Consider the following 26,945-nt stretch of genomic DNA (forward strand, 5'->3'; position numbering starts at 1 on the left):
CCGGAGCAAACAATCACATTGTTCAGCCATCAGTCCGCGGGACACTGGGCGTGGGGCCAGGCAGGCTCCTGGTGTCCCCTTCCACCCTTCAGGCACACGTCACCCTTTAATTGTAGGACCAGGGAAGGACGGGGTCCAGAGGAGGGCCTGGGGTGACCAGGATGACAATGAGACCCCCAAGGAGCTCAGGCCCGCGATGCCCCAGCCCGTACGGAAGAACCTCAGCATTTCAAGAACCCGCTGAGTACAGGCCCTCCTACTCCAGGCCTTCTCGGAGGGCGCGGCTGGGTCCAGGAGCAGCCAGGTCCTGCCAGACCCAGGCAGTGCCAGGACAGCAGGTACCGGGTCGGGGAGCCAAGCCCTGGCAGGCTGGGATGAGGGAGCCCCAAGCTGGGGAGTCAGAGCCCTGAGGAGACGTCTGTCCCAGGGTTCACAGTGGGTGCTACTGGGGGTGAGGGAGGTGGGGTTCATCCGGACACCCACAGTCAGAGGAAGGCCCTGAGGCAGAGACGGGTGCAGGCCCACCCTCGGAGAGCATGATTCCAGCATGTGCCGACTTCTGTTGGCGTGTCTCTCTTTATCCTTTCTGTTATATTGTTTTCCACTCTTTAAATAATTAATATAATTACTTTTAAATACAAAATACACAGTGTCCTTTCTCTTCTCTTCCACTTGTTTGGGTGATTGGCAGGCGAGTTTCAAATAAGGCTCTCAGCTCTCTAACGGGGCACAGGCTCCAGTGGGAGGGCCAGGAGCCCCCATGCCACCCCTCCCCAGGGGTGTCCCCAGCACCCAGAGGCATCCTCCCCTGATGGCCCCGACTGGCCCACGGCCCAGGTGGTGAGGAGCCCCGGCGGGAGGTGGTGTGGAGCCGAAGCTGCGCGACGCCGGGTGGGCCTGCGGTGACGGACAGGTCAGACAGAGAAGGTCCTAGCCCATGAAGCAGACTGGGCCCAGCAGCACCCCTCCCCGCCTCGGGGGGGCCCCCAGGTCTGAGAAGGAGGCATCCAGCACCGGCAGCTGCTCCAGCACCGGGGTGCGGACCTCCAGCACCCTGCGGCCATGCTGTGTCTTCAAGGGGAGACGGGGGAGGCAGGAATGAGCACCAGTGCAGCCCCAAACCCAGTGCCAGGCTTGACTTCTCTGAGCACCTTGACTACCCTGACTCGGGATGCACAGACTGGGTGTCAGTGCGCCCCCCTGAGAGTGCAGGTGAGTGCCATGCTGGGGTCTGCACAGCTCACCCTGTGTGACCCTGCACACCCAGGCCAGCCCATCCAGCTCCAGCTCCAGAAGCCTGTCCCCCCCTCCCACCTGCTGCCTCTCGGGAGACCTCCCTCTGGAGGCTGGTTCCTCCCTGCAGTTCCAGGCGCCTCCCCACCTCCTTCCTGCAGCCCGAGGCTGGGGTCCCCCTCCCTGGCTCTCCCGGCTCCCACCTGACAGCCGTCTCTGAATTCCTTGACATAGGGGCTGGTCCCGGGGCTCAGCTCATCCTCATTGGCCCCCCGGAGTCTCAGGGGGCTGTCGAGGGGCGCTTTAGAGCAGGGGTAGGAGACGTCCTGGTGGGCCGAGACACTGAGCAGGCGCAGGAAGGTGAGCTGGACCACACCTACCGGGGAGCCCTCTGAGTCCACGTAGGAGAACTGGAAAGGGACGAGTGCTGAGGCTCACAGATGCTCGGGGTGCAGCTACAGAGCCGGGGCTGCTGAGCCAGCTCATGAGCACAGCACGGGTGGGAGCCAGGTGGCAAGTGTGTGTCCTGAGCCCTCAAGGGAAGGAGACAGTGAGCCTCCCAGGGCAGGTGAGGAGGAGGGAGTGAGGGGCAACGGCCAGGGACCTTGTCACTTAGACCCAGACGGCCCAGGCCCTGAGGGGAACGTGCTAGGGCAGGGCAGGGGCAGTCAGGGCCACCTCTCACCTGGGTGACATCATCCCTGGGTGTCACACACGTCTCCCCGCCCGCGGTAAAGTTGCAGAAGACCCGGAAGGCATCCCGGGGACAGCCCTGATTGGGGTCCACCCAGTACTCTCCTGTTGGGAAGGGTCAGGGGTCAAGGCCAGCGAGCTCTGTGCTCCCAGATGCTTGGCACCACCTGCCCCTCCCTCCCTCTACGCCAAAGCCCCCAGCCCTGCCCACCATCCGCCCACCCTGCCTCCGCTTCCCTCATCACTGGGCCCTGGAGGCTGGCACCCTGCCCAGCAGCATCGCCAGGCCTCCCGAGTGGAGGCGTGTGACATCCCCACACCGGGCGCCCAGCGTGTGTGGCCTAGTGTGGCCGCACATACACACGTGTGTGTCCATCTACTGTGGACACGGCTGGGAGAGCAGGCGGGTGCTGGCAGGGCCAGGTCAGCTGCGCGTGATGAAGGGCTTCCGAGCTGGGGAGCCCTCGGCCTTCAGCCCAGCCCAAGCTCCCGGGAGCCCTCAGCACTCGCTCTGCTCACCCAGCGCCCACCCTGAGGCTGCTCTCACCATCAGGCAGCTCCGGGCGACACAGCTTCAGGTCCTGGCAGGTGCGCGCCGGGCTGGCCTGGGTCCCTGTCGGCCGCCTCATCTGCTCGATCTCCTCCCGCAGGGAGTCCAGCGAGCCGAAGATCTCCTCCAGCCCCCCGGGACTGCCCGGGGCGCCCCCGCTCGGCAGGGCCTCGTCCTCCTGCATCAGGCGGCTGCCGTCCACTGAGCGGCGCACCTTCTTGGGCATCTGGATGGGCAGTGGCTGGATCACCTCGCCCGGAGGGCCCTGCGTGGGGAGGCGGAGGGGAGAGCGCCATGCAGGGACAGCGGCGGCGGCCCGGCCCGCACGGAGCCAGAGAAGCAGGGTCCGCCTCACAACTCACCGGGTGTCCTGGGGGGCCCTGCGCGCCCTTCTCTCCCTTGGGTCCGGCTGGGCCCTGACAAAGGAGTTATGAGGTCAGGAGGGGTCCAGGTCAAGAAGGGTCAAGTGGGTCCCCTGGCTGGGGGAGCAAAGGTCAGGGCTGACGGGGTCACTCACTGTGGCTCCTTTGGCTCCTTTGGGGCCAGCAGGTCCCTGCGAAATGAGGAACAAAGGGAATGGTCAGGGGAAGGACAGGACACCGAGGCATGGAGAGGCAAGGTCACTGTGCACAGGACCCGTGCAGGAGGGGCACGAGGTCGATGGGGACATTGGGAGACCCGGACACAGGGAGGGAAGCGCCGGGGACACCAGGGCTGCTGCGAGGCTGGCAGCTGAACAGAAGTCACAGCGGGGTTCAGGGACAGTGGGGCTTGGCGGTTAGAAGAGGAACAGCAGGGCACTCACGGGGAGGCCGGGAGGCCCTCCGGGACCGACGGGGCCGGACGCTCCTGTGACACCCTGGGGTGTGGAGGGCCTGGGTCAGCTCCATTCCCCACCTGGCCCCCGAGTCCCGAGCCCACCCCAATTCCCGCCCTCCCCCAGACCCAGGGGCATTCCCTCTACCCACCGTCTCTCCCTTCTGTCCAGGGGAGCCCTGAGGGCCGGGCAGTCCCCGGTCACCCTTCTCCCCTTGCTCTCCAGGGGGGCCAATCAGTCCAATGAGACCTGGGTGGCCCTGGAGAAGGCACAGTGGTCACCGAGAGGAGTCCCATGGGTGGGGAGAATGGTCAATGGGCCGGGCTCTAGCTGGGTGGCAGAGCGCAGGCTTAGTGTGTGTGAGCCCACAAGCTTTATCCCAACACCAAAAACGATGGCCGAGAAGACAGAGGAGCAGGGCACAGGGTCGGGGAGTGAGCAGCAGCTGTGAACTGTCCCCGAGTCAGGACCCCAAGGACTGGACGCTGGCCGGCCCCATAGGGTTCAGGCGCGAGGGTGTCGGGAGAGACCCGGCCACAGGTCTCTGTCACTCACCTTCTCCCCCTTGGCTCCAGCATCACCCCGGAGGCCAGGAAGCCCTGGGGGTCCCTGTGGGAGACAGGAAGTCACTCTCCAGAGTGCTGGGAGCAAGCTCTCCCCGTGGCCACCCACTTCTGCCCACTGCCCCGGGCTGCGGCCCAGCCCAGTCACTCACCACAGGACCCGGGGGCCCAGCCTGGCCTGTGGCTCCAGGACGGCCCTGCTGACCCTGCCGATTGGGGAGAGCCCCGGTCAGGAGGAGCACCCCACCCTGCCCCTCCCATGGGCCTTCACCCTGCCCTGCACCCGAGACTCACCACCGAGCCCGGGAGCCCTCGTAGCCCATCAGGGCCGGGTTTTCCTGCCGGACCAGCAGGACCCACAGGGCCTGTCTTCCCCGGGGCACCCACTGCACCAGGATCCCCCTGAAACACAAGAAGTGTGTCCAAAAGAGCAGAGGGAGAGACAGACGGGAAGGAGGGGCCAAACCTCAGGAGGCCTGGAGCAGGAGCAAGTGCAGAGCCCCCCCCCCCGAAGGGCCCAAGTGGGAGAGGTGGCCGGGCAGGCTCTGGGGCGGGAGTGCGAGGGCAGAGGTGGAGGGAGGGGATGATCCAGCCCTGGGGCCGCCCTCACCTTGGCTCCCTTCTCTCCCTGTCGCCCCTCCGGACCAGGCGTGCCGGCAGGACCCTGCGTGGGGCGGGAAGCGGATGAGGCCCTGGGCAGCTGGGCTGAGCTCCCGCTGGCGCCTGTCCTCCTGCACACTCTTGTGCACACACGCATGGGCACACTCACGCGTGGACGTACACAGGCACACACGCACAGGGCCAGGTGACAGGTAAGCACAGGCACCGCTGCACCAGTCAGAGAGAGCTAATACTGAGCAAGCAGCTCTGCACAGTTGCTGGACAGCCTCGCGCCCACATCCCAGTTCCTGTCCCAGCGACTTGGAGCCGAAGCCCTGGCCCCACAGGGACCCCTAGAAAAGCCAGCCCCTCCTCCAGTGTCCACTCTGATTGGCCATAGGTGCCACCTCCCCCCCGCAAGAACACGGAGACCAAAGCCCGGGAGCAGACGCGAGGTTCAGAGGACGAGAACGTGTGCCCCAGCCAGGGCCAACCCAGCACCCGCCACTGTCCGGCCCGCAGCTGCCCCCCGAGGCGTCGGCTCACTCACTCGCTTCCCAAGGGGTCCAGGTGGCCCATTCTCCCCAGTGGGACCAGGGGAGCCCTAGGGAGGGAGCAACGGGGCGGATGAGTGGCCTCCGGCCAGGAAGCCCTGCTCAGGAGCACAGGGAGGGGAAGGAGGCCGCGGGCACTCACGGGCTGGCCTGGCTCGCCGTCCTCTCCTCGGTCACCCTTGGCACCATCCTGGCCCTGCGGGGAGGAAGCCAGGTCAGGGCGGCTCCCAACGCGGCTCCAGTCACCCCGAAGCTGCCGTCCTCCTGGCCCAGCCCCTCCAAGGAAGCCCCGGCCACTTTGCTCCTGGCCAGACTCACCCGAGGGCCGACTTCTCCAGGGGGGCCGGGGTCGCCAGGGAAACCCACGGGACCCTAGGCCAGAGCGAAAACAAGGGTCAGGGCCACCACAGACGAAGCCACCAGGGCAGCACAGATGCCCGGCGGGCTGCACCCTCAGGAGAGGCCCCCGAGTCCTCCCAGCCACCCCGGCCCTGCCGGCCTCCTCAGGCTCCGGGTGCTGACCAGAGGGCGGGCAGGCCTCGCTCTCTCCGCATCTTAGACCCCGCGACCCCTCCCGGGTGGCCCCATTCCCTCCCAGGCACCCCCCACGCTTGGGCACCCGCCCTCCGAGGTCTACACACGCACACGCACACGCACAGGCACGCACACGCACACGCACAGGCACGCACACACGCACGCACGCACGCACGCGCACCAGAACGCCCAGGGCCTCCATTCACAGGCCCCTTCCCCCCCAGCCCCGACTCACAGGGCTGCCCTTGGGGCCATCGCCGCCTGCGGGCCCTTTGGGGCCGGGTGGCCCAGCCTCTCCCGCCTGCCCTGTCTCTCCTTTCTCCCCACGCTCCCCTCGAAGACCCTGGAGAACAAGTGGAGGGTACAGGGGTCTCAAGGGGGTCTGGGAGTTCAGCGGTGCGGCCCTCGGGGACAACGTGACACCCAGCGAGAGTCAGGGGGCAGCAGGGCAGCCAGGGACGGGAGAGGGGCCCTCTGCCCGGCGAGGACCGGACAGCAGGCTCACTCAGGCCGGGGCTCGGGCTGGAGACGCAGCCCAGCTCAGAGGGGTCACAGAGGGGGACAGGTTAGGGAGCCAGGCCCTGGACCTTCACTCACCTTGACGCCTGGCTCACCCTGGACCCCTGGGGATCCTGCTTCTCCTGGCTCCCCCTGAAAAAACAGTGATTGGGGTCAAACCGTCGCCTCTTTCAGTCACTACGCTCCCCACATCTTTCTCTTCTGTACCCCCAAATGACACAGGAAGAAATCCAACCCCACCCCCAAGGCTGACCCATCAGCCCCTTCCCAGCCACCTTCTCTCCAGGGGGACCGAGGTTGCCAACACCTCCGGGGGGGCCTTGGGGTCCCTGAAAAGGGAACAGAAGGAAAAGTCACGGCCTAGCAGAGGCAGAAGCCCGGGTGAGACCCAAGTCAGAGGAACGAGGCAGCCGGGCCAGGGGCAGAGGCTGCAGGGACTCACATCAGCACCGTTGGGTCCAGCTGGGCCTCGAGGTCCTGGGGGGCCGGGGGGTCCCTAGGAGGGAACAGACACATCAGAGACAGGAAGGGGAAGCGTGAGAGGAGCTCCCAGCTCAAGCGTGGATGGGGGCAGGTGAGGGGCAGCAGGCCAGGCCCGGGGTGCTCAGGGGGGCCTCAGTGGGGCTGGGGGGACGGGGTGAGCAGCAGGAAGCGCTGGGGTCGGTAGGGGTCGGACTCACCATAGGCCCCACATCTCCTGTTTCTCCTTTCTCCCCAGAGGGGCCTGGTAAGCCCTGCAGAGGAGTCCAAAGCACAGACCGGGTGACCAAGCCACCAACGCATGGGCCTGGGCAGACAGGTGCCCACAGACCCCCCCCCCAGGGTCCCACCTGCCTCCCCAGGCCCCTGGCCCCGCCCGAGTCCCCACCCACGGGCTGCACACCCACCCCTCGGCCCCTGTCCCATCCCCGCTCACCTGTAGGCCAATGGGTCCTGGGGGTCCGTTGAATCCTCTTGTCCCTTCATCACCTTTGGCTCCAAAGTGTCCCTGGGGCCCCCTAGCTCCAGGCTCCCCATCAGCTCCCTGACGAGGGACAGGGACAAGGACACAGGTCAGGTGTTCTTTATCCGCAAACCCACACAGAGTGGGTGTCAGGCCCAGAGCTCCCGCTCCCAGGCTCAACCCCAAGGGCAGATGAGAGACCGCTGGGGATCGAGAGGGGACAGAGGGGTACTCACCGCGGCTCCGGGCTGCCCCACAGGACCGATGGGGCCAGGAGGGCCAGGAGGGCCCTGGGGAAGAAAGAAGGGTCAGAGGCTCCAATACAGGAAGAGGAAACAGGAGGGAAGGAGGTCAAAGGCTGTGGGGCGGGAAGAGGCTCAGTGGAGAGCACTCGATGGCCCTGGGTGAGGCCTCCCGGGTGTGCGTGCACCCACACCCCCACACCCACACCCACACCCACACCCACACCCCCACAGGCCAGCTCACGGACACTTACGTGTTCACCCTTGTTCCCCTTGGAGCCCTTCTGTCCGGGGTCTCCCACCTCACCCTGGGCGGAGAAGGCAGAGATGTCAGGGGAGGAGACGGTGGAGCAGCGAGCACCTGGCCGGGGACCAGGAAGTCACCCCACGTCGCCCATTCCATCGGCAGAGGGGTCGGCCAGCTCTGGGGTCCCCTCACCTTGTCACCATCGTCTCCCGCCACACCAGGGGGTCCAGCAGGGCCAGGAAGTCCCACAGGACCCTGCACCCCATCGCGGCCGGTGGGACCAACAGGGCCCTTCTCCCCCTGAGGGAAGGGAGGTGAGGAGTCAGGGCCTGGGCTGGCGCTCACCCTCGCCCGCCCCTGCAGGCGGCTCCACCGCCTTGGGCCCTCAGCACAGACCGCGCCACAGCCCGGCACACTCACCGGGACGCCTTTCTCACCCGCTGCTCCTGGGGGACCCTGGGGGCCTGGGCGCCCTGGGGGACCGATGGGCCCCCCTGATCCTGCTCCACCTCGCTCCCCGGGGGAGCCCTAAATGAGGAGGCTGAGTCAGGCCACCCCGGAAGCAGACCCAGCCCACTCAAACCAAAGGCCCTCTGAGCAGCAGAAGCACTGACGGACGTGAGGGGCACCCTGGATGAGCCGGGCTCCTGCCAGGTACTGGTCCCCCCTCCCCTCGCCCCCGCCCCATCCCCGGACCTCGGACTCACTGCGGGGCCGGGAGGGCCAGCTGGACCTTCATTCCCCTTCAAACCAGCCCCACCCTGCGGAGCACAGATGGGGGCCACAGGTGAGACAGGACGCGGGGACAGGAAGGCGGGACGTCACGGGCACGGGCGCGAGGACACGGCTGGAGGATGGGGTCGTGAGGGGTCAGGCTCAGGGGCTGGCAGGGGGCAGGATGCGGGCCGACTTGTGACAGGGCTTGGCTTTGGGCCACACTCACAGCAGTGCCCGGGAGGCCTCTCTCCCCTGGGAAGCCCCTCAGACCAGCAGGGCCATCTTTCCCCGGGCCCCGGGGGGACCAGGGTCACCCTAAAAGGAAAGGAGAGGTGATGAGCCACGTGCTTCTGACCGGGGCAAAGGAACCTGGGTTCCTGCAAACCCCGTTACCTGTTCCTCTCAGCACCCTCACCCTAGACCCGAGTTCCACCCTGCGGTCCTGCACTGACCTTTGTGCCTTCTTTTCCAGCCGGGCCAGGCAGGCCCTGCTCTCCGGGAGGTCCCGGGGGCCCTGGGTGACCTCTCTCCCCCATGGGACCACTCTCCCCTGCTGCTCCCTGGAAAGCGGGCAGAGCGCCGTGATCAGCCCCTCATCTCGTTTTCTGCCCAACGAATCCACCCACCGTGGCCACCCTAAAATGCCCTTCCAGAGCCCTCTCTGCTGCCCCTAGCTGCTGGGACCGTCCTGGGGCGGTGCTGGGCTTTGCCTTCGCAGGTGTGGAGTAACCGCGCCGCCTTGTGTCCCTGCGGGGGAACTGCCTCCACCCCAAGGAGGAGAAACTGGGACACAACCAAGGTTCAGGACCCGGCCGGCCCCATCTCCCATCTCCGGGGTCCGAGCAGGCAAACCAGGGCCGGGTGTGCGTGGCTGAGGGACAGGGGCAGGCAGACCTACCTGGGGTCCCACCACTCCAGGGGGCCCAGGAGGGCCTGTCTTCCCTTGGAAGCCCTGAGGGGACGGGAGCAGGATCAGAGCAGGTGTGGAGAGCGGGCAGAGCCAAGGCCCTCAGGGGCCGCACAGCTGGCGGGGATGAGCAGCCCCAGCGCACCGTGCCAGCGCCCCCTCCCGTGCTTGGCTCCAGACAGCTGTGGGGGTTGAGGCCGGGGCGTCACTTACCACTTCTCCTCTCTGGCCTGGGTGCCCGGGCAGCCCATCCTTCCCCGGGGGGCCCTGGAAGGGGTTCAGATGTCAGGCGAGCCCAGGCAGGGAAGGGTACAGCCAAGAAGGGCTCGGGGACCAGGCGCTCAGTCAGCAGGCAGCTTACCGGGGGGCCTTTGGGGCCAGGGAAGCCACTGGGGCCCTGAGGTCCAGGGAGGCCCTAGAGCAGAGAGGGGCAAGGTCAGGGGCGGAAGGCGGCACTGGGCCGGGCACAGCTCCCACCCGCAGAGCAGGGGCTGCCGGGACACCGGGCCGCACTCACCCTCTCTCCGGGGGGCCCGTGGGGGCCATCACCTCCTGAGGTTCCCTGGGGGGAAACAGAGTCAGCCAGTGCCTCGGCCTGGGGAGGAGGGGAGCAGGGGCTGGCCCTCCCTGGGCAGCGGGCACCAGAGCCCTTCGAGACCACCGACCTTAGCTCCAGACTTGCCAGTGGCTCCTCGGGGTCCCCGCTGGCCCCGCGGGCCCTGGGGAGAGAAGAGGAGAGGACAGCGGTGAGAAACGCGGAGGCCCTGGGAGCCGCAGAGCCCGCTCCTCCCCCTGTACTCACCGTGGGCCCTCGTTCCCCGCGAGGTCCTGCTTTCCCCGACAGGCCCTGGGGGTGGAGCATAGAAGTCACCTGCATGTGCCCCCCAGGCCCCACACTCCCACCAGCCCTTCCCCCCGCCGCTCGCTCCCCCACTTACCCGGGCTCCCTTCTCTCCACTGGCTCCAGGGAAGCCAGGAAACCCCAGGGAGCCCTGGTGGGTGGGAAGCGGGGATGAGAAGTCAGGAAAGGGGAGGATCAGGGTCAGGATGGGAAAGGGCCAAGGGGACCAGGAGAGCCCCCGCTGTCCACGGCGAGGGTCCCTGGGCCTTGCCAATAACTAGGTGGCCTCGGGCAAACCCTGCAACCCTGTGGGCCTCTATCTTCACACCTGTAGAGTGGGGGCCACCTAAAGTTCCCAGGGTACCCTGCTCTGCCAGCCTGCGCTTCCTGGAGCCAGGGACAGGGAGGGAAGGAAGAGGGCGGAGTGGGCGCACATCACCTTGGGACCCTGGCGTCCAGGGTAGCCAGGCAGGCCAGGGACACCCAGCTTGCCCTGCGGAAGGAAGGGTGATTAGGGGCAGGAGGAGCCACAAACGCCACGCCTCCCCGGAGATGCTTCCCACCGGCCCCAGCGCGGCCCTCATCTGCCTCCCTCGGCTGCCCTGCCTGACTCGTGCGTGGTCTGTTCCCCAGAGCAGGTTTCCCCAGCTCTCCTGTCTCCCTGAGCTCTTCAGGCCAGTCTTCGGAAGTCAGGGTCACTGCGATCTAGCACCTGCCCAGCGGCCAGCTCAGCCCGGCTTCCCTGGCACCCAGGACGGGGCTCTCACTGGCTGCCCAGCAACCCCACTGCTCCCCACGCACCCCCTCCTTGCTGCTCCAGGCCTCCTGCTTCCCCGGGCCGCTGCAGGGCAGCAGTTGGGGTCTGCACCAGCCTGCCTGGGCTCAAGGCAGGCTCTGCCCTTGGGGGCCAAAGGTCAAGGTTGACGAGCATCAAGGTCCCCGCGCCTCTGCAAAGCCTCCTCTGCAAAGGACCTGGCACCTGGCTCGCAGGCCCAGCAAGCAGTTAGCCGGCCACCCGCCAAGGCCGGACCTCAGCCCCTGTTGCACGCTCCCCGCTCAGATGCCTGCTGCCTTGCGCCTCCAGGTCTCCTCCCAGCCCATCGGAGGAGGGCTTTTCCTCCACTCCTTAAGCATCTCCCGCAGCCCATCACCAACAGGCAGTGCCGCAACTGAGGGACGCGATGCACACAGCCGGGTCTTCCGATTTCTCTGGCTGGCGCCCCATACCCCACTCTGGTTCCCGGGCCACGCCTCCCCCCCCCCCCCGAGCCCCAGGTGTTCACCTTCTCGCCCATGAGTCCAGGGGGCCCAGGGTCTCCAGTGGGTCCCGTGCGTCCCTTCGGCCCCTCGGGGCCATCTTCTCCCCGGGAGCCAGGAACTCCGACCTCACCCTGAGAGTGTCATGGCAGTGAGAGTCAGGGACCAGGGACTCCAGCAGGAAAGGCAGGCAGGCACCTCTGCTGTAAGGGGGTGGGCGGGGCCCCACAAGCTGCCGCCGGACAGGGAGCCCGGGGAGGAGTAGGAGGCGAGGCCAGCATGGCTCGGAACGTGGCGTCCCCACACCGCCAGGACTGGGCTCCAAGAGGCCACTAGGGTGTAGTGCGGGGCTTCTACTCACCCTGTCACCTTTCACGCCCACGTCACCTTTGAACCCGGAAAAACCATCCTCGCCCTGCAAGATGGAGGTGGGAGCACACCCAGATGGTGGAGGGTCGGGGACAAAGGTGGGGGCTTTCAGAGAACACGGGAAGGCGGGCTTCGGGAGCTGGAGGACGTGTGGAGCAGCTGCGGGCAGGAGGCGTGTCGGGGAGCTGGGCCATGCTCACCTTTTCACCTTTGTGACCCTTCAGACCCCGAATTCCATCCACACCCTAGAAGAAGAGGGGTGCAGGGATGGAGCAGTCGGGGGATGGAGGCTGGGGGAAGGGCCAGGCCCCTAGGACCCCAGCTCACCCCCCTGTGCTCAGTTACCTTGACACCTCGAGGTCCGGGGTATCCTAAAGGACCCTGAGGTCCAGACGGGCCCTGCGGGAAGGAAGAGAGCCACTTATAAAGGTCACCAGGGGTCAAGAGAGATGGGAACACTCCAGACACTGGAGTCTGGACAGGGTGACAGGACACGGGACTGAGAATATTGTCAGAGTCACAGGAATGATGAGAAAAGGAAATCCAAGGACTTTAGGGTGCAGGCCCCTCAGGAGGTAAAGGGAGGCATGGAAGATCTCACCTGGTTTCCTTTGGTTCCAGGAGGACCTTCCTTCCCGGGATGACCCTAGCAGAGGGGATGCCTCGTGTGACTTCTGGTCCGTGTCACCTCCCTGCACCTCCCTACACTCCTTCCAACCCAAACCCCCTCAGCCTCACAAAGCCAGCCGACAGGCTGGGCACCTCCAGTGACTTCCCACACAAGGGACCATCAGGCCATGGTCACTGAAGGAGCCTGCAGGTGAAGGGCCACGGGAGAGTCGGGTTGAAGGGGGGCCACTCACCGGGAGTCCGTCTGAGCCAGGCATGCCGGGGAGCCCTGCCTTCCCTTGAGGCCCCTGCAGGAAGATGAGCAGATTCGGGGTTGCTAGAGGGCTTGGGTCTTAACCGAAGCTGAGGCCCCAGTAGACATTTGAAGCCCTTCTACCCATCCCTCAGAACCCCCTGGCCCCTGCCCCTGGCCACTCACCTTCTCACCACGAGGGCCAACGGCACCCTGAGGCCCAGGGAGACCCTGCACACAGCAGAGAGAAGTCACGGGGCCTGCAGCATGGCTGCTCCCTCCAGCCACCCTCGGCATTCCCATTTCCAACTGAGCAAGCCTGCGAACCCTGGGTTTCCTGTCCCCACTCACAGTCTGACCCACTGTGAAGCCCCAGGGAAGTCACCACAGCTGGAGAGGGGCAGAGGACCACTCACCTGGGTCCCAGGGGTGCCCTGCTGTCCAGGAGGTCCTGGCTCTCCCTGGGGTCCCTAGACACAGGTGGCCAAATGGGAGGCAGGAGATGCGACAGAACAGAAAGGGCAGGGGTCAGATGGAGGTGAGCAGGGCCCTGTGGGCACCTTGGGCTGGGGGCTGGGCCTCCAGGCCCCTCACTCACCAAGCTGCCTTTGGGCCCGTGTGGCCCGTCCAAGCCTCGGACTCCCTGAAACACAAGAAGGGCGTGAGCAGGCAGGAGTGGAGCTGGGCCTGGAGGAGCCTGCAGTTTCTGAGAGGCCCGGCCATTCCAGAGGACGGACGGGGCAGGTACTCAGTGCCAATTCTCCCCAACCTAAGCGAGCACCGCGTGTGGACCTGCAGGCGAGCTGGGCCTGGGGTGCACGGGTTTGAGGCTTCCTGTTGTTTGTTTTGCTTTGGCTCGGCTCAGAGCCCTGGGTGCACTGGGCCACATGGCCCTGCAAGTGCTCCTGGGGGTGACAGCTGAGCGGGGACAGGTGGGACCGGAGTCGGGGAGCTCACGGGGAGGGGCAGCAGGTGAGGCAGCATCGGGGCGGGAGTTAGGAAGGGTGGGGAGTCAGAAACTCACGCACCGGGGACCCAGGAATTCCAGGGGGGCCTTTGGGACCAAGGAGCCCTCGAGGTCCCTGCATTCAAGGTTGGGAGAGGAGGCAGCATGAATGAGAGAGAAGCAGCGTGTCCCCGGCCTGACTCCCCGGGAGCCGCCCGGCCGGCCCAGCCTGACCCCACTCACCGACTCTCCAGGCAGCCCCCGGGGCCCGGTCTCCCCATCATCTCCCTGGAGGAGGAGGGTGGAGTGAAGTAGCCCCTCCTACCCCGCTCTGTCCCCAGCCCTGCCCTTGCCACGACGCTTACCTGCTCTCCATCCTCTCCAGGGGGCCCAGGAAGGCCCTGGGCGCCAGTGTCACCCTGAAAAATGGGGAACAGTTAAGAGGGGCTTCGAGCCCCAGCACTTGCAGACACTGAACCTCTTTCACTACCCAACTGATGTCATTCAGGGGCTCCCACTGGCCCCCAGCCCTCTTCCACAGAGATCCCCACCTGCCCCCACAGAGTTGCCCCCGGCCCAGAGCCAACCCGCCCCCAATACACCTACCCTGTGCCCCTTCTCCCCAGGTAGCCCTGGGAGGCCGTCAAAACCTCGATCACCCTAGGAAGGAGAGGGGCAGCCAGAGTGAGGGTCCTTCACGCCACCCCGCTGTGCCCTGGGCAGGGAGAGGCTGCACCCTAGGGACGTGGACAAGTAAGGGGCCCCACGCCTGTTACCTTCACCCCAGGTTCTCCCGGCATCCCTCGGGCTCCGTCAGCACCCGCTCGGCCCTGGAGGTGCAGGGAGGCGTGAGGGCCAGGAGAGGAATAGTCCTGCCACCTCCAAGCCCTGCCCCGCAACACCCATCCCAGCCCCGGGGTGCTCACCCTCCGTCCAGCCTTGCCGGGGGGCCCTGAGAGTCCCTGAGGTCCTCTGGGGCCCTGGTGAGGACAGAGACAGGAAAAGGGTTAATGGACACAGACGGGGCGCCCATGGGCGGGGCACTGGACGTAGGCACTGACCTGGGGCCCTAGGTCTCCCAGCTCTCCTTTCAAGCCAGGGCTCCCGGGCTGTCCCTGTGAAAGAGAAGAGGGGCTGGCCGTGCTGAAGGACACACCCAAGAGGGACTGCAAAGCCTTCCCCAAAGAAGCAAAACTACTGGCAACGTGCTTCCTTTCCAGAATTATCCATACCTCCACACACAGAGAGAGGAAACTAACACACTCACCAAGGGCCCAGGGCGGCCTGTGTATCCCATCGGGCCAGGGGGTCCACGGAGCGCCAGCTAGGGGAGCAGGGAAACAGCAGGGCTGAGGCGAAGGCAGCTGGAGAAGCTCAGGATACCCCCTTCCACACCTCCCACTCCACAACTTAGACTTACGTCCTCCTGCTCCTTCTGAGCCCTTCCCGCCCTCCTCCCACTCCAGCCCACCCTTCCAGCCCCTTCCCAGGGTCGCCCCCGCCCTCCTCACCCGTGCCTGCTGCAGGATTGCCTGGGCCTGTGCCTCCTGGGCCGCCAGCACAGGGCCCTTGTCACCCCCACTGCTGCCAAACCGGAACTGAGGGCCAAGGAGAAAAGCCTCGGGTTCACATCCGGGAAATCCATGGGCCCTTCCCAGCCCGAGGCTTCCTCCTGCACTTCTGCCCCCTGCCCCAAGTTCTAGGAGACCCCGCGCCTTCTCTAGCGTCTTCCGTGAGTTCCAGGCACTGCTTAGACGCTTTCAGAATCCCAACTCCCATCCTCCTCCCCATTTTCCAGCCTCTTCCTTCCAGAAGGCTCCTTTGGTTCTAGACCCTCCTTGAAATATAGGATTTTCTGCCTGGTTCTAAGATGACCCAAGTAGGTTCCAGAAGAGTTTATGTGTAGTTCTAGGTCCTCTAATGAACCCGAATCCTCCCACCCCAAAGATCTCTCCCTATGGCTGGATCACCCTTAGAAATTCCCATAGCTCTGCTGACTTTCTGATTCTTGGGGTACAGCTCCCCAGCTGTACCCATGAGCCCACTCCAAAGCCCAGAAGGCAACTCACTGGGAGCATGAGGGAGGTGCCAGGAGGGCCAGGGGCACCATCAGATCCAGGGAGCCCTGCTCGGCCAGGGGGTCCCTGGAGTGGGAAACAATAAGAATACACGGGCAAGTTTATTTGCATAAGAGGATGTTAGGGCCTTGACATCATTTTGAATCATTCCTCAGCAGAATAAATGCAGACTTCCCTAGATCTTCCCTGAGCCCCCTACCCCTTGGGGAAAGGCAGCTGAGATACCAGGTTACTCCACTCCCCGACCAGATTATGCCCTCCTTTCTGGGTGCCTGGGGAGCACAACCACCCATCCAATCAGTCAGCTGGTAAGGAGCTACTGCATGGCCACCCTCGGGGTACAAATGGCTCCTTTACAGCTACCCTCCTTCCATGCCCCACCCACAGAACACTCCCTTACCCTCTCTCCAGGGTCTCCAACTGGGCCCGGGTTCCCCTGGATACCAGGGGGACCAGTCAATCCCTGAGGAACAAAAGAGCAGGGAGTTAGGTGCGGGCATCAGACAGAAGAGGGATGTTGTCTACAGAACCAATCTGGGAACCTGAGAGCTTTGCTTGGAAGGCCTCCCTGGCGTTCTGAGGAGCAGGCCCGGGCATATTCAGGCAAAGCACAGCAGAGCTGCAGGAAAAGCCTTCAAGAAAAGAAGGGAGGCTGTGGTCACAGCCACACTCACCGCAGGGCCTTCTGGGCCAGGGGGTCCCTCCACGAGCATGCCCTGTGGAGTCAGAGGTTAACAGTCAGGAGCCGCAGGACGAGTACCCCCAGCCCTGCTTTCTTCTCTTCTTTCCTCCTCCCTCGGCGCAGTGACAGATGTAACTCACAGGTTCCAGCACGGCAGGCTCTCCCTTCTCTCCCTTTAGCCCCCGGGGTCCACGGGCAACCTGAGGGAGACACACATGTAACCCCCAGCGGGGCCCATGAGCAGCCGGAACACCAGGACGGCCCACCCCAGTTCCAATCGTCATCCTCCCTGACCCTGCTTACAAATTTCCTAGCTCTTCTCAAAAACTCCACCCTTATAGACTTCCCACGCCTGCCAAAGACCTCAGGGGTCCCCCCCCCCACACACACACACACACGGGCTCCCAGCCACACCTCAGCAAACACAACTTAGTCTCCTTCACGGCTTCTTCCTCTTTCTGGGTTTTCAAACCCTCAACCTTCCCAAACGCCTTTCTGGAGGATCTCACGCTGTCCCCCACACTCCCTCTCACCCCAGGAGCCCTTAGAACCCAAGAGGCTACCCACTTCCTTGGCCCACCAAGTAAGAACCTCTCTGAGACGGCGGAAAGATTTTTATTTGGGGTAAGGGTAAGCATGGACCTATATAAGGATATGATGAACGCTGAGTCTTTCTCTAGGAAATAGAAGGCATATGTCCTCATACCTAGAATCTTACTTAGGGTTTCAAAAGGTTCACAAGTTTACACACACACAGACACATGTACGCACGCACGCACGCACACACAGGCATGCACGAGACTTGGCATCCAAAGTTCAAGTAGATCTGGAAAGCTCTTCCACTGGTGCTCCATACTCAGGTCTCGTAATACAGCTCTTGGGCTCATGTACCTAAGGCCCCGAGCAGACCTGCAGAAGCTATCTGCTTCCTCTGACTCTCATTTATACTCAACCAAGGCCTCTCCCTCCCTTCCACACTTCTCCAAACTCTAGGGCCCAAACCCGCCAAGCACAGGGAGAATGGGAGACATTTAACACCACCCCCAACTCTCCCAACAAAGATCTTCAGACTACCCCCTCTTCCTGCACCCTGACCAGATAGCAATGATCAGTTCCCAACTCTCCCAAATCCCAGGTCAACCCTAAACCCCCAGAAGCAGGCATAAGGGAAAGGCAGCAGAGGGTTAAGGATGGCAATGTTAGAGCAGGGAAGTGTTAGGTGGGGCAGCAACGTAGAGGAGGCAGCCATTGCTGCAAGGCTGGCAAAAGATGAAGTGGAGCAGACAGGAAATATTTCAACTGACAGGGAGTGCTCAAAGACATGAGAAACTACCAAGGGAGACAAAACAAGGGACACATGCTTGGAAGCAAGAATGATGCCAGGGCCAAGACAAATTAAACATAGCCAAGAGGGCTAGAAAACCACCCAGATAAACAGGAAGTGGTTAGACAGACAGGAAGCAGCCCAGAAAAGAGGATCCAGAAAGCGGACCTTCAACAACAACATGGCTGCCATGACCCAGAGAGAAGAAAGATTCACAAAGCAGATTAAAAATGACTCCTGCAAATGGGATTATGACAAAGAAAAGCAATTCTTTCAGGAAAAAACACAAACAGCAAGGCTAGAATAGATAGGAAATAGCCATGAGAAATATCTAGGCCCACAATGGAAATGTTATGATTTGGATAATCTGAGATACACAGAAAGTGTCTTATTGTCAGAGGAAACTGTCCCAAGACCGTATGAAAAACCAGAGTCAGAACACAAATAATAAATGACATCATCACCAAGATGGATGCCATGGCCAGAGAGGACAGGAAGAGACAGATAAGAAGTGACCTATAGGTTAGAAAATGTGACAGAGAAAGTTAGGTCATTCGGCAGCAATATGGACAAGAAATTCTTTCGATCAAGAAGAATTGATAGAGACAGACTGAAAACAGACACAAGGCAGTTGCTTACTGACCAAAAGCCTTATGAAATCCAGCTTTAGACAGGATTGGCCAAGAAAGACAGAAAGCGGCCACAGAACTAAAATGAAAATCTCAAGTGCCACAGGCAAAAGGATCCGAAAGGAGACACGGGGCGAGACATTTGGCAAGGGAAAGCAAAAAGTAATCTTTTCAAGCAACATAGACATCTGCACACGGAACATGGCAAACCACCAATGGGAAGTAGCTCACAGCCAACAGTGACCAAAAACAACAGGAAGCGATTCTTGCAGCGCCCACTGGTGGTCAAGAGTGGAAGAGCTCCCCTCACTTACGGCTCCCGAGTGGGCAGTCTCCGCAGAGAGGGCAGGGCCAAGCTCCGTCTCCTCACGATAGTCATCCCCATAGCCATAGGTGTAGTCGTAGAGCCCTGCTGGGGCGTTTGTGCCACCCTCCCCATGTTCCTCTGCCAGGAACCCTTCGGCTGTTGGGGGGACCTGGAGATCTGTCCGCTCCTTCCCGGGGATGGGGAGGAGTGGATGGGGCATTAGGGGTGGCAGAAGGTTACCCTCGAACCCCACATCTCATAACTTCTAGCCCAAAGGATCCCGAAGGTAACTGGCATTGGAATTTCTCTCCCCAAGAAGAGCAAGGGGAGTGGCTGTCTAGAAAAAGGATGACCATCAGAGGCCAAGACCGCGGAGAAATCGCCAGAAAACGGGCCTGGCGGGGGAATGGTGAACAAAAGAAGAGGGGCCGGAGGGCCGGATGCAAAGGGGAGTCCATGGGCATAACGGAGACACGGGGCCCAGGAAACGGGAGTGGCCCGAGGGGTGAAGAGACAGGGTGGGGCGCTGGGGGAGGCACGAGTGGCAGCACCGGTCAGGAAATGGTCCTGGGAAGGGGAACAGGAGCAGAAAGGAAGCCTGGGTGGCCCCAGCATGGAGAAGAAGCTGCTCTGGCATCAGAGCATCACAAGGAGACATGGACAGCAAAGGAAACCGCTGTACTTAGACAGCCGAGCAGGCCCACACGTAGGAAGGGACCGGAAGACAGAGGGCCAGGAACGACCGGGACGGGTGGCAAAGAGCTCTCCAGCCAGCGATGGGGCGGCTCAGCGGGACCACGGGCTCCGGGTCTCAGATGCCCACGGACGGGGGTTACCTCCTCCGGGAGCGGCAAGGGGCTTGACTCCGGGGCTCCTTCCTCTTCACCAGGGGTGGGGTACTAACCCCAGGGAGAGGCAGAGAGGAGAAGCAGAGGGGAGGAAGGCAGAGGTTAGCAGGCGGAGGCCCAGCAGCCCCTGACCCGCCCCTCCCGGGGCAGTGTCTGTCTGTGCTGAGGTTGGGGGGAATCGCAGATCTTGCAGCCCCTTTCGAGGGGAGACAGAGAATGAGGCCCCGAAATCTAGTTTCGGGGGGCAGAGATCCGGATGCCCCAGCTCTACCTGCCGGTAGCCGCTGCCTCTGGTCCTGGGGGGGGCCCGGGCAGTGGGGGGAGCTGCCTGCCGGGCTGGTCTGGAGGGGGGAGGCTGGCTCTGTGCTGACCCAGAGCCTCCAGCTCCAGGGGGCTTCCGGCCCGCTGAGGGGGGCGCCTGCCGGGCCGCGGACCTCTTGGCAGGTGGGTTAGGCTTTCGGGGAGGGGTCCGACGCCCCCTAGGGGAAGGGGGAGCCCTGCGGTTGGGGCTCTGAGGCCGCTGCAGCAGAGAGACAGGGGAGGGGCGGTAAGTAAACCTTCATAATCTAAATATAGGGCGTCTCTCCCGGGAACTGGGGAGGGAGGGGAGGCAGCCAGGGCGTGGTAGAGGTGGGCGGAAGGGGAGAGGCGAAGGCGGAGGCGGAGGCGGAGGCGGGCCCCTCCCTCCCTCGTTACCTGACCGTCAGGGGCGGTGCCCCTGGTCTTCTCGGCGTCGTAGGGAGGCTCGTAGTCGAGGTGGAGAGGCTCGGGGGGCTGGGGGGAGGGGAGGGGCGGGAGGAGGCAGGAAGGGGGTGGGGGAAGGCGGGGAGGGGAGACAAGATGGTTTGGGAGTCGGGAAACGGGAAACGGGGGGCACGGAGTTGGGAAACAGAATCGAGGAGAAAGCAGAGGTTGGGGAGGAGAGGGTGGGTCCCGCTCCCGCGGGGGACAGAAGCAAACACGCTGAGGGGATCGAGCCTTCAGACCGCAGAGCACGGAGCCCAGCGCTAGCTGTCAGCCGCCCGGCCAGGCCCCGACCCAGCTCCCTTCCCGCCCCTCCACGCCTAGCCCTGGACCTGGACCCGCGCGGAAGGGGCGCCCACTCCCTCCTCCAGACGGGACCCCCTGCCCTGCCCGGTCCCTCCTCCTGGCCCGCCCTTCCCTCTCAGCTCCCTCCTCCGGTCTCCCTGCTCTGCGTTCCGCCCCCTCCCAGGCCCACCCTGCCCCGTCCCCAGTCTCTTGATTCAGGAAAGCGGTGGGACTGGGTCAGGGTGAGACGCAAGCGGGGAACACGGCCCCGGCCAGAGCCTTCGCGACAACTTTTGATTTCTGAATGAAAGTTAAGAAGTTGATGAAAGAGGACTGGGATGCGGGAGGGGACGGGGAGGCGTGGCTGGGGAGAGGCGCTCAGGACGGGAGCGGCCAGGCCGGGTCCGCCGCCGCCGCCGTGTGCGGAGTGCGCATGCCTGGGCCCGCCCAGTCCCTCACCTGTCGCTGGGGTTCCTGGTTTTGCGGTCTGTGAAGCCTTGACGGTGGCTGCTTTGGCGATCTCTGGGCTCTGTGCGACTGTTTGTTCCGAGGTCTCTCCCGCTGGCTGCCCTCACATTCCAGATCCTTCTGTTCACAGGACTCATAGGCAGCTTGGACTCCAGGAACAACGACAAGCTTCTGCACATCGCCCTGCCACGACGCGGGGAAGGAACGTGGAGGGAGGCAGAGACCCAGCGGGAACAAGCCGGGCACAAAGGGAGGAGGCCGATCCCCGGCAGGGCTGCATAATGGGAGTCACTGCCAGCCTCCCCGGTGCCCCGCGGACCTCCATACCCTGGGAAAGCCGCTCAGACTAGGGTCTCCGTACCGCAGCGTTCTCAGGCGCATTCCATTCTGAACTGCTCAGGAAGGAAATGACCGCCCAGGGCCACTCAGAGTGGCAGAAGGACTAGAACTGAGGCCTTCCAATTTCAAGTTCAGCTCTTTGCTACTCCCTGACCCCGTGGTGATCCACGAGCCTTTTCACGGTGGCTTCTGGAGACTGAGGCCCAGCCTTAGCTCCCTTGGCCTTAGAATGGCAGTCATGATGAGCACTCTCAGGACCTCCAGAAATGGGGCAGGAGAACCTCCTTCCCTACTCCAGTGGCCCTGACTTGTGCCCACACTTGATGCTTGGATACCTGGCCTTACACTGTATTGGGGGGATATTGTCTCATCTCCAAAGCCAAACTGGGAATTCCCTGGGATGATGGAGACCTTATCTTATTCTCCCGGTCAGCTGGTATATAGAAAATGTTGCCTGTCTGGGGAGGAGAATGGATGGATGAATGGATAAGTAGATGGGTAGATAGGAAACTAAGTGAATGAGGGCTCCAGTATATGACTGAATGGGAGTGTTGATGAATAGTGAGTGAATGAATGAATGCAGAGTGGTGGGTGAATGAGGGGGAGGCACAGAGCAGACAGATGCAGATTTGGGGGCAGGTAGATGGATGGGATTTAAGATGTGTGTATATGCATGGCTGCGTGGGGAGTGGATGGCTGAGGAGATGTGTGGGTGAATGCATTGGGTGAAGAAGAGGTAGAGCTGGTAGAAGTACGGGTGCTTGGATGGACACAGGGATGTGTGTGAGTGTAGATGAGAGGGTAGGCAGGTGACTTAGTGGACAGACAGTAGTGTGGGTTGAAGAGGATGGACAGACTGACGGGCAGTTTGAAGGAGGAACTGGCTGAGTGAGGGAAGGATGGCCAAGTGGTAGACGCAGGCCTAAATGCATGGACAGGTGAGCGATTACGTGAATGGATGGGTAGGTAAGTGGAGGGTGAGGGTGGTAGTCATGCACGTGCGCACGGTGGACTGGTGGGTCACTGGTGAGTGAGTGGGTGGGCGAGGCAGGTGAACAGATGAAGACCAAGTGCGGGCCGGGGATCTAGCTCAGTGGTTCCGCCACCTGCCTCGCAAGTGCAAGGTCCCAAGTTTGATCCCCGGTACCAAAAAAAAAGACTAAATCCCAGAGAAGTGGCTATGGACAGTCCAGCTATATGAGCTCTCACGCAAAAAAAAATAATAGCCCTAAAATGGAAGATAGAAATAAAAATCCACGAGAGGATAAATGAAGACCTGGGGAGCAGGAAGATGCTGTGAAGAAGGCAGAGCGTGGCTGGCCCAAGACACAGGACCAGGCTGGCTCCTTTCTCACACTGCTCTCTTACCTCAAAGACTTCTTCATCGAGGACACGGGCCCCGAAGATGACCACCCCTCGGGTGTCCAACACCGGGCGAGCGCTTCGGGGAAGGGGCCGGGTGACTCGCTTCTTGCAGTCAACGATGAGGGTGACAGATTGCCCCTTCACAGCCACGGCCACCCGGTGCCACCTGGTCGTGGGCAGGGAGAGGTTCGAGCGATTGGCCCAAAGGGGGAGTCAACAGGGTGGGGAGCAGCTGGTGGAGGCGCAGAAGTCAGCGATAACAGCGGTAATCACAACTGTGTGTGCACCACGCTCGCCATGCCAGGCACCACGCACTTGACCTTCACAATTCTACCCTATTATGTCTGCTTCACAAACCGAGGAAATGAGGCTCAAAAAAGTTAAGGCATTTTCCCGTGGTGGTACAGGGTAGTGCTACATATGCAACAGGAAAGAAACTCCAAAGCAAAGCCCCGGGCCTGGCATGACTGGCATCTGGGCAGGGCCCATGTGCTACGTGGTGAAAAGGGTCGCAGGGTTTCCCAGGTTAGGGATGGGGACCTGGGCACCTTCTCCTGAGAGTGTGGGCCAGGCAGGCCAGGGAGGCCAGGGACTCACTTGCCGTCCGCAAGGCTGAGGCCCCAGAAGACCGGCTGAGCCGGGGGCTGGGGCCGTCCGGTCTGGTCCTCATACAGGAAGCGGACTGGTCGGCCAAGCTCCAGGCCCAGCTGCTGGACACCCTGGTCACTGTAGAGAGTCAGGAGGGGCACCTGGAGGCCAGGCCGGGTCCGGACAACAGTCAGCAGAGAGAAGTCTTTGGGAAAGCCTCCTGGTACCCAAGAGAGACAGACACAGACAGTGAGAGGGGAAGGAAGACACAGGCCCTCCCTCCCGGGGTCCCAGACCCCATCCTGACACGGGTACCCGGGAAGAGCTGGCGGGTAGGTGCGCTGAGCTGGGCAGGCCGAGACACTCGGTAGGCCACATCAGCTGGACAGACGCCTCTCGCCCTCCGGACTCCATCAGGGAGGGAGGGGAACCGCAGGGCCCGGAGCAGGTCCACAGGGGGCGCACCTGAGAGGGGAAGGAAGGAGTCAGGAGGGGACACTGGGCTCAGATTCCCTGGAAGATGAAAGCCGCCTCTCCCTGCTTTCTTTCTTTCTTTTTTTTTTTGGTACCGGGGATCAAACTCGGGACCTGCTGAGCTAAATCCCCAGCCCTCCCTTGCTGTCCCTGTGTGGATGAGGAGCATGGTACCTGCAGGGGAAGGCTGCACTGGCCCCGGACTGGGCTCCATGCCCACACCCCCATTGCTCCCTGCGTGCCTCTCCGCCTGGGCATCTCTACCAATGCCTCTTAATACCTCTCTCAACGCCATCTGGCTCTCATCTCCCTCGATCTGTGTCTCTTATTCTTTTTGTCTCCACACCTGTCGGTCTTTCTGTCCCTCTGTGTCCTCTGTCTCCCTGTTTCCCTCACATACTGCCAGTCCTTTTCTCTTCCCGACTTTTCCCTCTCTCTCTCTTTCATTCCCTTTCCATATCTCCCTGTCTGCCTCTGGCATCTGTCCTGTCTCCAGCACAAACAACATCTGGGCGATCGATCATCCTGGGCACAGGAGGGGCAGGGGGGCCACCAGGGAGGGAGCGAAGAGGCAGCTGTATGGGAGGGGGCTTCAGGCTGCTTCCGATCCTGGCTTTGGGGCGTGGGGCCACACTGGCCATGCTGGGGAAGGAGTCGTGAGAAAGAGCTGTCCTGGGAGCCTGTGCCCGTGGCCTGGGAGATGGACTAGGGGCCCGGGGAGGGGGCGGGGGTGGGGGGCTGAGGCTGCCACGCAGGACAGCAGCAGGGCCAGGGCCCGGGCCCAGAGCCACACATCTGTGGATCCCATCAGAGTCTTTGCCCAAAACCCGGGCAAGCTCCCCCACACCTGGAATCTCAGCCCCCCACCACCTGAGGCCCAGAGGTTCCAGACAGCCACCAGCCCGGACTACCCAGACCCCGGCGGCCTGGGGCCAAACCCCGCGGCAGAAGGAAGGTCACCTCTCCCTGGGTTAAGGTTTCTCACACCATCAGCTCCAGGCTGGAAAAGTCCCAAAGCGAGTTCCAGCAAAACGCGCACAGAAGTGTGCGGCAGGGCAGAGGCCGAAGCCATGAGGAGAGCACAGCGGGGCGGGTGGGTGAGGCGAGGCGAGGCGGGGCGGGCGGCAGAGAAAAGGCCCTTTGAGTCCAGGAGCCAGGAAACCTCGGCCCTCCGCCCCCGCCCCGCCCCGCCCCGCCCGAGCCCGGCCCGCGTGTGGCAGCTCCGCAAACACCAACACACAAGGGCCGCTTTGACAGACCAAGGCGAGCGAGAAGACAGAGACCCACAGAGACCCCAGGCCAAGGGGACCTCGCCGCCCGCCTTCCCGAGGCCGCGAAGGACAGCGGCGCCGCCTCTCCCTCAAGACCGACCACCGACCGAGGAGCGCGGAACTCGCCCTGTCCCGGCCGCACCTGCCCCTGCCGGCAGCGCCCCTCACCTCTGAGTCCCCGGGCGCCCCGGCCCTAATCTCAGGACTCCGAGGAGCCCTCCCCCCACTCGCCCCAAGGACGACGGTCACCTCGGCCAGCTGGGCGGGGGCTCCCAGGTCTGCACACCCGCGCTGTCCCGTCCCCAGCCCCGCTCCTCAGAGCGCGGAAGTCCTGTCTAATCTAGTCTAAACCCTTCCCGCGGCCATTCTGTTTCCTCTCCAACACAGGAGAAATGAATAATCAAGTTATAATCAGCCCCAGTGTTTCCAAGAGTTGGGGCTTACTCCGGCCTAGGACCAAGTGCTCTCTCGGCCTCCTGCCCTGATATCAAATCCCCTCTCTTCAGAACCAGGACTCTGGGTCCTGGGGGAGCAGGGAGGAAAAGATGGGGGCTGTGGACACCAGGGTCCCAGGGGGGCCGGCCGAGGGGGCGGGGCGGGGCGGGAATGCAGAGCGGCTTCGGCAGGGACACCTGATCCCGCGTCCAGCGGCGTCCTGTTGGCAGCCGGCCCGCCGCTCCCCAGAGCCCGCCGCGTGGCAGCATGGAGGGCACGGGGGGGGGGTCCCGCCGTGGACACAGTCGAGGCGCCCTTCCCGCTCTGCTTCCCGAGATGTTCACCCGCCTCCCTGCCCATCAGCTCTGGGTTCCGCCACCCAGCGTGAGCCACGCCTGGACCACGCTGGCCTGGCCTCTCCAGGCCTCTCCGAGCACGCAGGCGGGCGTCCAGGCCTCAGGGTCTGCGACCGCCCCTGTCCTTTGCCCTTACCTGCCCTTCCCCAGTCCCCTCCGGGAGGGAGGGGCGCCCTCCTGGCTCGTGGGGACCCGAGTGCGTGCCCCCAACCTAAAGCTGGGCGCCGGCCCCTCCTCGGCGATGCCCCCCATCCTTCCGGCCGCAGCTGCCTCGACAGCCGACGACGGGCGCGGCTCCGCTCACCTGCCCGGCCCGGGGCGCCGCTCAGCCCCAGCGCCAGCGGGAGGAGCAGGAGGAGGCGGCGGCAGTGGCTGCCCCGCTCCATGGCTGGGCGACCCGATGCCAGGTCCCGGGACCCAGGGACGCCCGAGGCCGACAGCCGCAGCCACAAGCAGCTCGGCGCGGGCCCGGCGGAGGGAGACGCTGTCCGCGCTGCCGCGCTCCGCAGCCCGGCTCCGTCGAGGCTCCGCGCTGCTCCCTCCCTCCGCGGCTGCCGCTCCTGTGCGACCCCGCTGCCCCGCGCCTGGCCAGGCCCCGCCCTGTCCAGCCCCCGCCTCCAGCCGCCCGCCCACAGCCCTGCGGGACCCCACCCTCGACCTCCACCTGGGCGGGGGCCTCCTCCCTTCCCTGCCCGCCCTTCACCTGCGGCCCCTGCTCCCCGCAGGGAAGGGACGCGAGGGCCTGCACCCTAAGACCCTCTTATTCCGACACTAGCCCCTCTTTGCGTCCCTAGCCCCTTCCCATTTAGCACCCAACGTCCCGTCACCCCAAGATCCCAGCGCCCCCTTTCCGCGGAATCCAGGGCGGGACTTTGGGCACAGTGGGCGGGAGAGGCAGTGCTGGGGGTCCCACCCCACGCCCACTCCACTGGGTCTCAATTACCACGGTCGCCCCGCCCTGGCTAATTACAGAGCCGCGGGCGGGTATTTATAGACCAGGTTATAGATAGCGCCCCGGCGGGAGGGGTCCGAGGGGGTACAAGGGGCGGGACCAACAGGCTACGGAAAGGGGGGCGCTGGGTGAGGGAGCCCGAGGGCCAGGTGAAAGGGACCCAGAGGCGTGGCTAGGGAGTTGTCCAGGCCGCGGGTGGCTCCGGAGAAAACGGGTCACTCGGGGACGTGGGCCGCCTCGGGCGGGCAGCGCCCAGGGAGGCCGCCCGCGCGCCCCCTCGGACGGGCACGGCGCCGGGTCTGCCCGGAGCCCGCAGCGCAGCCGGAGAAGAGGCCGGGCGAGCGAGGCGCCGCCGCCCGCTGGCGCTGGCAGGGCCCGGGGAACAAGGCGCCTTTGAGAAGCACCC

At 63.8% G+C, this 26,945-nt stretch overlaps 1 protein-coding gene across 1 annotated transcript; it reads right to left on the bottom strand.

Moving 5' to 3' along the window:
* Positions 1–26,145, bottom strand: Col11a2 (collagen type XI alpha 2 chain). Its single transcript, XM_013072941.3, is given in 68 exon segments — positions 1–1,071; positions 1,437–1,643; positions 1,919–2,031; positions 2,474–2,741; positions 2,839–2,892; positions 2,994–3,029; positions 3,282–3,335; positions 3,445–3,552; positions 3,849–3,902; positions 4,009–4,062; positions 4,151–4,258; positions 4,467–4,520; positions 5,007–5,060; positions 5,153–5,206; positions 5,329–5,382; positions 5,780–5,887; positions 6,142–6,195; positions 6,339–6,392; positions 6,506–6,559; positions 6,744–6,797; positions 6,980–7,087; positions 7,243–7,296; positions 7,503–7,556; positions 7,688–7,795; positions 7,916–8,023; positions 8,203–8,256; positions 8,439–8,506; positions 8,509–8,527; positions 8,665–8,772; positions 9,111–9,164; positions 9,333–9,386; positions 9,481–9,534; positions 9,637–9,681; positions 9,785–9,838; positions 9,922–9,966; positions 10,058–10,111; positions 10,400–10,453; positions 11,244–11,351; positions 11,579–11,632; positions 11,787–11,831; positions 11,932–11,985; positions 12,188–12,232; positions 12,450–12,503; positions 12,635–12,679; positions 12,865–12,918; positions 13,047–13,091; positions 13,477–13,530; positions 13,638–13,682; positions 13,760–13,813; positions 14,001–14,054; positions 14,171–14,224; positions 14,321–14,374; positions 14,456–14,509; positions 14,662–14,718; positions 14,906–14,992; positions 15,464–15,538; positions 15,873–15,935; positions 16,147–16,188; positions 16,295–16,354; positions 18,422–18,601; positions 19,251–19,313; positions 19,534–19,782; positions 19,959–20,036; positions 20,751–20,942; positions 22,467–22,629; positions 23,061–23,271; positions 23,367–23,516; positions 25,892–26,145. Coding segments are annotated over 68 exon segments (5,457 nt in total). The 5' UTR covers positions 25,974–26,145; the 3' UTR covers positions 1–930.
* Between the last annotated feature and the right edge of the window lie 800 nt (positions 26,146–26,945).

Source organism: Heterocephalus glaber, unplaced genomic scaffold, assembly GCF_053883595.1.
Source record: "Heterocephalus glaber isolate CG9 unplaced genomic scaffold, H.glaber_assembly_v1.0 deba00001141, whole genome shotgun sequence".
Classification (NCBI taxonomy): Eukaryota; Metazoa; Chordata; class Mammalia; order Rodentia; family Bathyergidae; genus Heterocephalus; species Heterocephalus glaber.